The 11,107-nt window shown below is 30.7% G+C and overlaps 1 protein-coding gene across 1 annotated transcript; it reads right to left on the minus strand.

Annotated features, from left to right (window-relative positions):
- Positions 1–1,981: 1,981 nt before the first annotated feature.
- Positions 1,982–9,327, minus strand: LOC133189698 (uncharacterized). Its single transcript, XM_061325095.1, has 13 exons — positions 9,212–9,327; positions 8,745–8,930; positions 8,360–8,548; positions 7,333–8,106; positions 6,845–7,158; positions 6,231–6,318; positions 5,544–5,620; positions 5,358–5,394; positions 3,665–3,765; positions 3,179–3,295; positions 2,500–2,648; positions 2,210–2,345; positions 1,982–2,109 (listed from the first exon to the last, which is right to left on the minus strand). Exons 1-13 carry the CDS (start codon positions 9,264–9,266, stop codon positions 2,020–2,022), a joined length of 2,313 nt encoding a protein of 770 aa, XP_061181079.1. The 5' UTR covers positions 9,267–9,327; the 3' UTR covers positions 1,982–2,019.
- Between the last annotated feature and the right edge of the window lie 1,780 nt (positions 9,328–11,107).

Consider the following 11,107-nt stretch of genomic DNA (forward strand, 5'->3'; position numbering starts at 1 on the left):
TTCTGTTGAAATACAAAACATGTTCTGCAATTTAATAAGCAATCACACGTGGAAGTACATGTAAATCTTTCAGTATCTACTTGTGATGAAAAGTAAAAATAACAAACAATATCCAAGTGATTTTAAAGTTCCTTTGAACGATTTTAAAACTTGTTGGTTTAAAACAATATTAATTTCAGGGCGTATATCGAAGACTCTTTGTCAGAAGATTCTTTATAAAGAGAGCTTGGGTATGTTATTGTAATCTTGCTTTTTCTCCTATCAAACAACCCTCTTCATCGAACTTCTGTTACCTTTGGGATGCTCACTCCTCCATGGCACCTGATCACACCTCTGATGCTTTGGAGGTCCGTGTTTGTTCTGCACCTATTTTGTAATGTTTAATGGACTTTTGAGCTTGAATACTGTTCGTTATCTCCATATATTTCACGAATAAGAATAGTTTTGGTGGTGACTTGTATACGTGTAATACATTTCAGAAAATTTCATTCTCACTCTGCCAGACAACTTGGGGAGGAAAATGAATAATTTCAACCAAAAAAGGGTGTTTTCAAAATTCTACACAGAAGTCAAATAATCTTTTAGAATATGTTTGGTGGTGTATGTAGATGTGCAATTGGGTTTTGAATTTCCTTTTTCACCCTGTGGCAAATTGGTGGTCGAAAAATTTTGTTATTCTACCAATATTATTCCTGAAACATTTTAGAATATGATTTGTGATGTCATGTGTATATACAATAAGGGTTTCAGAATTTTATTTATACCCCGGAGACCAATCGGAGGACGGAAACTTTTTGGTTCCCAGAACTCGTTCATTTTACGCTTCATTTAATTCCTTAATTTCATATTTGAATTTATTATAAACTACAAACAAAGGAGTCCATGGACTATATGCTCAATTTAATACATGTTTATTGAGAAAATTTATAGAATAACCACTGTGTCTTCTTCACTAGTTACCCAGAGTACATTTAAAGACTTCAACTTACTTGCGAGTATTACTGTCTTGTGTCAGCATCTAGTTTTTTTTTTCAATCAGTTTTCACATATCTTTTATATATCTATTAACCTTTTTAAGGAAATATATACCTGTATATCACTTGAGGTTTCATATTGGGTGAGGTTATGGGAGCAATGTTTTATTTCTTCTGAGTGTATTGTATAACAGAAACCTCTTATATAATCGTATCTATACTGGTCGTTATCTGTACTGGTTTGTATTTATATTTAAAAAGAGAAAAGAAGTACCTGGATTTGATTTATTTAGTTTTACCTCTCCAGAATTGTCCTGATGCACGTTTGTAAACATTCCATTTTCATTGAAATCAAACCAGAACAAGGAAGAGTAAGATTTCGAGAAACTTTCAAATAATTATTTTTAATAGCCAACAAATACCATTCATAAATACTAAAACCGAAAAGCATAATTATGAGCTTCAAAATAGTTTATCTGCTAATTTTATTTAGCTTAGTTTTATTTAACTTCAAGTTAAAAGTTTAGTTTGAATAGAATAGCATTTTTAAAACATTATTCACTAAATCTTTTCTGGTGTAATATATCGTGATCAAAGCATAATTGAAATGATACTAGAGCGTAAGTAGGAGTTGCGTTTTGAAAGAATTTCAGAGTCTGTACTTAGTAAATGTCGCATCACGGTACGTCGAAATCAAAATTCAATGTAAAGAATTAGAAACCGTTTGCTTCTCTACTTGTGTACCATTAAAATCGGTCCAAAATAATAGGATTTGTAACGTTTTGAAAGAATTGCACGGAATTTGTCTTAGTCTTAGCAATACTGTTTATCAAATCTTCAAAAGTATATGCATGTAAAAGGGTTAACAATGACACACGCAGACAAACGACGCATATCTTGCAATTACAAAGGCTACGATGGTTATCAACCATTAAAGCTAAAAATCATGATAGAGATTTTTATCGAAAATTTAATAACAAATGATTGAAGTCAAAGCATCTTTCTATTTCATATGAAATATAACATTTGTTTTGCAAACACATCTTTACAGTTCGTCAGAAATTTCTATAGACCTGTTCTCATGCACACTAGTAAATCCCTCCACTAGGGCGTCATGTAGGAAAATGTACTCATCCTATATGAGAAAAAAAAACACTGAACGTCAATTCATATCAATTTTTGAACCAAAAATTAGCAAGTGTTTATGTGTGCATGAGAGAGAGAGAGAGACATACAGTGGATTGTACTGCATAGGCCCGTTGCTGCCTCAATGTTTGGATATAACCAACAACATCCAAGTAACCAGTCGCTATTCCCTCATTTAGGAGGTAATCCAAGGCAATAAAAGTCCCTGTGCGCCCCACCCCGGCACTGGTAGGTAAAGGTTAGAAAAAAACAATAAGAAATACAGGGGAAGCTTCTGCGTTAGAGGCATGAGAAATCGTGACGACAACTGACATGTGGAAGTTATGATAGTACTTCTCTGTTTTATTTAATAGTAAAACCTCATTGTAAACCAATTTACCTGCAGTGGACGATAATAGGACCATCATCACTGGAAACATCGCTCATGACGAGATTTCTAAAAAGTAGGAGGGAGTCTATGTTTGTTGGTACTCTTATTGTGTACCACGCTGTATATTGATAGTGTGTCACGACTCTCTCTTCAATGCCCTGTAATGTTACAATAATCTTTAAATAATCTTTAAATAAATGATATTAGACTGTACTTTATCAGATCTGCATGAGTGCTGATCTATTCACTGGTAAGAAGAGATCACCTTGGAATTTGCAGATAGCTAATAAATATTATTTTCGTTCAATCCAGGCATTCAAAGATTTATTTTTAAAAACATGCCGCCTACGGATTCTTGAGTCCAGACAGTTGAGTCTCAGTAATCTAGACGCAAATAATCTAAACCTTTCAACTTCCGGACGAAATTTATAAAGGACATAATTTAATTTTATGTCTACCATTTATGAATGGAACGTTTCACTTATCGGAAAATTTGCTCAGGATTACAAGCGTCCCGAAAAACGAGACTCCATTGTTCTCCCATCTATATTCTAAAACATTTCATACTTCCAAAAAATTATAATTGTTTAATAAAAAAAATTAAGTTTGATCTCTTATAAATGATATGTTAATTTCTACATGCATCTATATTCAAGTATAAAATTTGTAAAATAAATGGTTACGTTACCAATTTAAGTTTGATATGTCTTATTATATATCTCCTGCACGTGTTTTGTCTCTCAGTTTTGATTAAGAAGGGTCCTATTAAAGCCTCTGTATTTGGCCAATATTTTAAACACTTCATCTGAAATAATATATATGTAATTATTTATGATTATTTTTAATAATAATTAATTATTATATTATATTATATTATATTATATTATATTATATTATATTATATTATATTATATTATATTATATTATATTATATATATATTTGTCGATACACATCGAAAATGTCGTAAAATATCCAGAGTATTCACAAATACATTTATATCATCTCATATATATATATATATATATATATATATATATATATATATATATATATATATATATATATATATATATATATATATATATAAGTTACAAAAGCATATCAGAAAAAAAAATTAGAGATTAAACAAAACAAAATAAGTGACATCTTATATTGCGTAATAAGTTGTTTTACATTTCCTTCCTCTGTTAGGTTTGTTAACATGACTATCTTCACACTCCTCATCTGCCATACCATCCTCCAAAAATCTAAAATAGTCTCCTCAGTAAACGGACCTATGAAGTAATGACATATCTTATAGATAACATATGGATAGTTTTATAGATATAACTACTAGTTTATCTGCAAAACAATGTTGTTTTTAAAAATTAAAATTAATTTCAAAAATTCTTTTCTTGTTTTAGCACCTGACACTTTAAATTTAATATCCTCCGATTCTGTGGATAGTGATTTGTTTACCCATGTGCAAGTTAGGTTCATTAACCTTTTTTTGAGAAGCACAGTCGGAATTTTGGTTAAGAAATAAAATCTGATTCATCCATTCATGAAATCAAAGATTCCTCGACAATAGCTCTTATACCAAATATACTCAAATCTTGACAAATCAGTATAGGGTGTTTTTAAAATTATTTTAAAATGTGCTCGTATGCAATTGATAAGCGTGCATAAATCTTCCATTTAAAATAAAATTTTCAATACAAAATGCTTTTAAAATTTTTTTTGCAGTTTTTGTGAAGGTGTCTTTAAAAAATAATCATGTTCTTCATTGTACTTTTTTGTTATAAATAAGTCACAACAAAACTATTACAATGACTGGTTCTAAAGCAGAATGGATTTCAGCTAACAGCGTAAGATGCATACTGGCCACAAGAACAATTTTCATAAAACTTTATAAACATTTTATTTTTGAAAGTTTTTGCTAGCCTATCTTTGGATGCTGGGCAAATTTGAAATTGTGATTTGCTGAAGCAAAATGTTCTTTAAAGGTGCTTAGACACAGATTTGAAGCTAATATTTACTCAAATTTTCTGTTTAATTTCATGACTTATATGTTGCTATAGCATTCATACGAAAATTTGATAAAAAATCTTTTTTTATCTGGAAGTTATTGAAACTTCGAATTTCTGGACGCTTTTGATAGACACATCCTTGCACTTTCACAAATTTTAACTTAATCCTTATTACTTTAGAAAAGTAGCAATTTTGTTAATTATTAATGAAAAATATTAAAACTATAATGCAGAAATTTCATAGTAGAAATGTAGAAAGCAAAATCCCCTCACCAGTATTGTCAGTCCGTGCTCAGTGGTGTGCAGAGTTTAACAATTGAACACACCCGGTGAAACGTAAACATTAACAACAACAGAGCTCGTACCTCTTTCATAAAAACAGTTTACGTTTCACGGGTGTATTCAATTTGTTGAACTCTGTACACAACTACACAACACTGAGCATGGGCTGACAATACTTAAGTGAGTGGGTTTTTGCTTCCGCATATTTTTACTTTGAATTTTCTGGATTATAGATGTAATATTATTCATTAATACACAACAAAATTGCTACTTTTCTTAAGTATTAAGGATAAAGTTAAAAATTGTGAAAGTGCAAGGATGTGTTAATCAAACGCTTCCCAAATTCGTAGTTTCAATAATTTCCAGATGAAATAAGTTTTTAACTTTATTTTCGTGTGAAATTCTATAGCAACATATAAGTTGTGATATTATACAGAAAAAATTGAGAAAATATAAACTTCAAATCTGTGTCTATGAACCTTTAACTTCAAATGGAAAGAATAAAACTGGTATCAGTAAAAAACTTTTTTCAGGCTACATATATTTTTTTATATACAAGTTTATTCATTTGATACCTTGTGCAGCTATATATGCTCGTTGTTTTTGAAAACCCTGTAATAGAAAATAAACGTAACATAGGGGAGGAAGATGTCAAAGATTCAACCTTGTACATTTAATTTAAAAAAAAAAGAAGATTTGTTTCTAGGTAAAACTTGGAATTTATGCCAAATAATATATTTTTAATAGTGATTGAAACCTACATGTACAAAACAGGCATTGATATAATCAGAACTTCCTGGAGTATCGGAAGTATCAAGGATCACACGACTGAAATCATCTGAAAAACAATCAGAACAAAATACATGTGGGGTTACTTCTCATAATCAATGATCTCTATTACGGATATAAAATTAAGATTTCAGATATGAAATTGGAACTGAATATAGATAGGTTTTCACAATAATTAATTAATTATGGGAAAGATAGCTGATTCTGGTATTTCCTGAAGCTTTTTACAAAATGTCAGTTAAACATGTAGCAGACGAAGCACTATAAGTATTCTGTTCCTTTTTAAAAAAAAAATTGCGATGTCTGTACTCAGAAATATAAATTGATCAAAACCATATGCTACTTTTCTAACACCCATGCTCGAAATTTTCCTGTAATAAATTTTCTCACCCCTAAAACCCATTCTTAATTTATGACATTGTGTAGCTCAAAGCATAAAAAACATAATTTTGTATTAAAAGATCTTATTTAGCATAAATTTTTTGACGTGTATTGAAATTCTTTTTTACACAATTCCTTTTGACACAATTCCTTTTTACACAGTTCCTTTTTTCCACATTTTTGATTTGTTGCTTTGTATGTTAAACCTCTCAACTTAAGCTTATTAAGACCCCTTAAAATGGCATATTCAGTCAACACAAACTAAAACAACTACCTACATGGATATACTTTTTTGTATCTATTTCTAGATTTATTCTTAGGATCAATAGCTGCATAATAAGGCTCGTTCATTCTGTATGGTATTTTCTGAAATAAAAAAGGTTATTAATTATCTTAAAAATATGTAGCGTTTATCTCTTATTAAAATTGCTTTTGTTGTTATTGTGTTTTTACATCAGTTTCATCATGTTCTACATAAAATCAGGAAAATTAATATCTCCCTCCAAACTGTCTTTTTTCTTATACACATGGTCAGAAATATAGTTGTTCGTTATAAGGGCTGTTATTTATTATTATTTTTTTACATTACATAAGAAAACTTGCGACATAATTCGCCATATATCCTTATAATTCTTTTAAGGAAATCTATAGAAACAATTAATCTCCAACAAAAACAAAGGTAGTGTGACCTTATAAAGATAAGAAAAAGAATTAATATTTTCATTTGATGAAATTAATTAAATTTAATCTTTATCAATTTCACATATCTTTATCAAACTTTCAAACTATACTGCATTTATTATTTATTCAGCTGTAGTTTTGCACAGAAAGTTTAACAGTAACAATAATTTTAAAAATGACCTGGGGGTTAATATTAAAGTTAACAAAATACCTTGAATTCTCTTCGAAATGCATGATTCAGTTTCTTATGGTGTACGTTTAGTATGAATTCATCCACCGTCATCCTGTTGGAATCGTTTATGTACTGGGCTGAATCCAGATCAGCGTAAGGATTAGTCTGTGACATTGGTTCCAATTCTATGTCTTGAGTCTCAATGAAACCATATATGTCTCCTTGATTAGAAGAGGAACACAGCTTTTTTATTATGATGATGATACAGATTGTAATGAGTACCAGTACAAGGATTCCTCCCCCTCCTGCCATCATCATGGTCATTGTTTCCTCAGAAATATACAGCTTCTCGCCTAAAAAAAGAAATATATTAAAATCAAAACTCAAACGTCCCCAAAAATGTGTCTCAGATAAAAACCTATGATAAAAGTTATTAAGAAGGTATCATAAGAATATGAGAATTTAAAGTATATTATTAAGGGAAGAAAATACACAATTCGATTTTCAAAAGATACGTTCATGCTTACTCGAACACTTGGGAGGATACCCATGATAACATTTTGTACAGTTATCGGGGGACTCCTCACATCGTTTACAATGGGAAGAGCATTGCTGGTGGCAGTTGGAACCATACCATCCGTCTGAGCAATTTCCCAAACAATCTCCCTTGTCAGAGCATTCCTCTTCACAATGAACACTACACTGACAAAGCGGCCCCTCCAAGCCCGTCCGACAGATTTCACAGTAAGAATCATTCAAACAAAAGAAACACTTCTCGGGGCATTTAGATTTACATAGTACACCAAAATAACCAGCTTTACAATGTGTACAGAATGTCGAATTGACACAGAAATCACAGTGATGTGGACATTTTTCACTGCAATCTGCACCATACCGCCCCGTCTGACAATGTTCACAGAGTAATGCATTATTACAAGACTGGCAATCACTTACTGTTGGATCACATAATTTATCACATTTAGGAGGATCAAAGTAACCTCTTTCACATGTTTTACATAGTCCATTGATATTATCACAATTATATTTACACCCCTGTTTACATTCTTGTTCACAGTTTTCACCATATTTACCGGTCTCACATGGTTCACATTGTGAACCATAGTACCCTGATCGACACTCTAAACAAGTTCCATTTATTTTGCACTCTCCCGCTTTGCAGTGTTCTGAACAATGGTCATCTTGTAAACAAGATATGCACTGATTATCGTTTTGTAGACATACACCACAGTGTTTATAACATTCGCTGCAGTTGAGCAGATTTTGTTGAAACTGTGCCGAGTCTAGCATGAAAAATAGGAACTATTTATATTTCACTTGATAAAGAAATTACCATAAATGAAGCACCGATTGTAGTTATATACATAAATGTACATTGTGAAGTTGAAAACCAAACTAACCATGTTAAATCCCGTGAATATATTTTTCGAATATAATATTGTCCATGTTAATTAAGGAACATTAGTTTTGAAATATTCATTATTCATTTATTATACGTTTTGCTCATAAGATATTTAGCAAATCTGAATACTTTACCCCTCATGTCAATCTCAAACAATCTCAGGGTCTCGTTATCCATTTTCATAATAGTTATTTTCTTTCCATTCATGTTTTCATCACAGCAAAAAAGAATGGCGTGAGATTGCAGTTTATCTTTTATGGAAAAACTTCTACACAAGCGTCCTATCATAGTCTCATTTTGGCTTATATAAATGTCATAATTACCTATAAATAACAACATGAATTTCTTTGTTATTCTTAGACAAATAATTCATTTTGGAGGGAATATTTAAAGATAGGTATTAATTGATTTTGAGAAAATTAAATGTTCTTTTAAATCTAAATGATAAGGATCATAAAATAATTAGATACATACAAGAAATAGAAATTATGTAAGTATGTTACGCAAAACATTTCATACCTCCCCTAACTTTCATGTTGAAACACCTTAATGTCATCATATGATCTAATAAGATGCTCAAAGATATATTTGGTCCCTTATTTTTACTTTGAACATACGTAAAATCATCTTCATCAATTGCTTTATATGCGTCGGTTTCATCTGATAGCATTGTTACAGCTTTAACATTTTCCATGCAGAATACACCTATAATATTATTGAAAATGAACAATCCAACAATCTAAAAACAAAATAAATTAATTTCAACGAATTTGATTGTACTAATAGAAACAAAAACATGGTATGCTAAGAAGAACATTGAAAGTCATTGAGGAAAAACCGTATTAATACATTTAAATGGAAGAAGATCAGAATTTTTAAAATTCATGTAGGATAGTAAATCGTCATATATATTGATATAATATAACCACTTACTAAGATATCATTACATTTCATGAAAGTCTAATTATCGTAATTTTTATACTTACCATTTAGGGAGAGAGAAATTAACAAGAAACTTAATTTTTCTTTAAATGAAATCATTCTTTTTTTCTTTAAGTAACCATTTTACTAATATTTTCACACGATTTATGAATGAACTTTTAGTTTCCTGTATAGACCTATTTTCCTGTTTTATTTGGAATTTTCCATTACCGGATGTAGTCGTAATGATAGATGTGTGATAAACTGAATAACATAAAAGGTAATCATCTTTACTAAACAAAGCAATGCAAGGACGTTACTAACAAGGCTGCAGCATTGCGTGACATCCCAACCCGGGTGTAAGGTTGAATATTGACCCGAATGGAAAATTGACCCGGGGTTCATTTTTTCAACGTTGAATTTTGAACCAGGGGTGCTTTTTCTCTGTTGAAAATGGAGACCCAAAGTCGCTGAATTTATACCCGGGGTCATTTTTCAACAGTTTGAATTTTTTTTTCTAATCTCTGATGACCTCAACACGTTGAAAATTGATCCTGTTGAATATTGACCCCACTACAGAGTTTGACTGTCTTTGAACTGGGAAATTGTTTTACGGGATTATTAGTATCTATATATTTATATTTAGGTTTCAAATTTTTCCCTTTTCAAGAATAATAGAAATAAGCCTATCTGTACATTTTTATCAATTCACGATTACATTTATTTTCATGCATGACAACCTTACTTTTGACATCACTTTCTAAAATTAATAGCATCCATAATTAATTACATGTACAAATCTATGAATAGGCCATAAAACAAAAAAAAAAAAAACCCTGGAAATTCCAGAGGTGGGATCTGCTGTCTAGAAAGTGAGCCCTATATATTGATCATTAGGCAGAACATTCCATCCAGTCAAATTCAGTATAAAAACAAAAGCAAAAGCCTTACAATTAGCATGAAACACATCGGCCAAAATAAATCCAATGATAGGTTGGTTATATTTGTGAAAAAAAGGTCAACAAAGCGACCATAGCATTTAAGTACTCCCTGTAACAAACTTATCTGTCGGTAGCCTGCCTCGGCTTAAAAATTAATCGTACTCGGAGCATAACCTTGAGAATGGAATAAGTTGGGATATGTAAACACCATATTATGGCGTGTAAAACGTTGCATTATTATACTTTTTTGTTATTTTTATTCAAAAAATTTATTATTCTAAAACATATCATCAATATTCGATAAAATGTAATTTCTATTCCATTAGTTGTTATTCCTATTCGTAAAAATGTGATTCCTTTTAGATAATTTGTCATTTGCTATTCCTATTAGAAAAAATATGATAATATGATTCCTATTCCAAAATATATCATTCATATTCGAAAACACGTGATTCCTAATCGATAATTTTGTCATTCCTATTCGATAATTTTGTCATTCTTATTCGAAAATTATGTGATTTATATGTTATAACGTTGTTGTTCCTATTCGAAAAGATATCCATTTCTATTCGAAAAGATACAATTCTTATTAAGGTCTTCCGTTCCAACGGAAGACCTTCTACTGATTCTGATGGTTAAGATTATTATTCTTTTTTTTCTTCTTTTTCCTAGACGCCAAATTTGAGACCTCATATCTCGCTCATTTCTCAACAGATTTTGCTCAAATTTGCAGGGTTTATAGACGTTACAAAACTCTATCAGAATGCTGTCAAACAGTTCAAAAAGTCACTTCCACTTTTGAGTTATTTCCCTTTAAATGAAAATTTAGGAGGCTTCAATTCCAGACAAAGGCTCCGAGACTACAAAATCTGGAGCAGAAATTCTACCGAATTTAAATAATAGAAGGATTGAAGTTGTGCACATCGGTTTTTGTTTTTCGATTTCTGTCTCCAAAATGGCGCTATATAGGGGTCAAAAATTAGAACGCCTAAAAGAGCGAAAATTTAGACATATTTTCCT

The sequence above is a fragment of the Saccostrea echinata genome, unplaced genomic scaffold, assembly GCF_033153115.1.
Source record: "Saccostrea echinata isolate AGI-Se365-2 ecotype Australia unplaced genomic scaffold, CSIRO_AGI_Sech_v1 ptg000019l, whole genome shotgun sequence".
NCBI lineage: Eukaryota > Metazoa > Mollusca > Bivalvia > Ostreida > Ostreidae > Saccostrea > Saccostrea echinata.

What these genes read in the sequence shown, in the direction of transcription:
- LOC133189698 (XM_061325095.1), bottom strand. Translation starts at nt 9,266, where the DNA reads ATGATTTCATTTAAAGAAAAATTAAGTTTCTTGTTAATTTCTCTCTCC. An exon ending in ATACAAAAAAGTATATCCAT is followed by an intron (nt 5,621 to 6,230) that starts GTAGGTAGTTGT and finishes ATTGTTTTTCAG; the next exon opens with ATGATTTCAGTCGTGTGATC. An exon ending in CCTATGCAGTACAATCCACT is followed by an intron (nt 2,110 to 2,209) that starts GTATGTCTCTCT and finishes TTTCTCATATAG; the next exon opens with GATGAGTACATTTTCCTACA.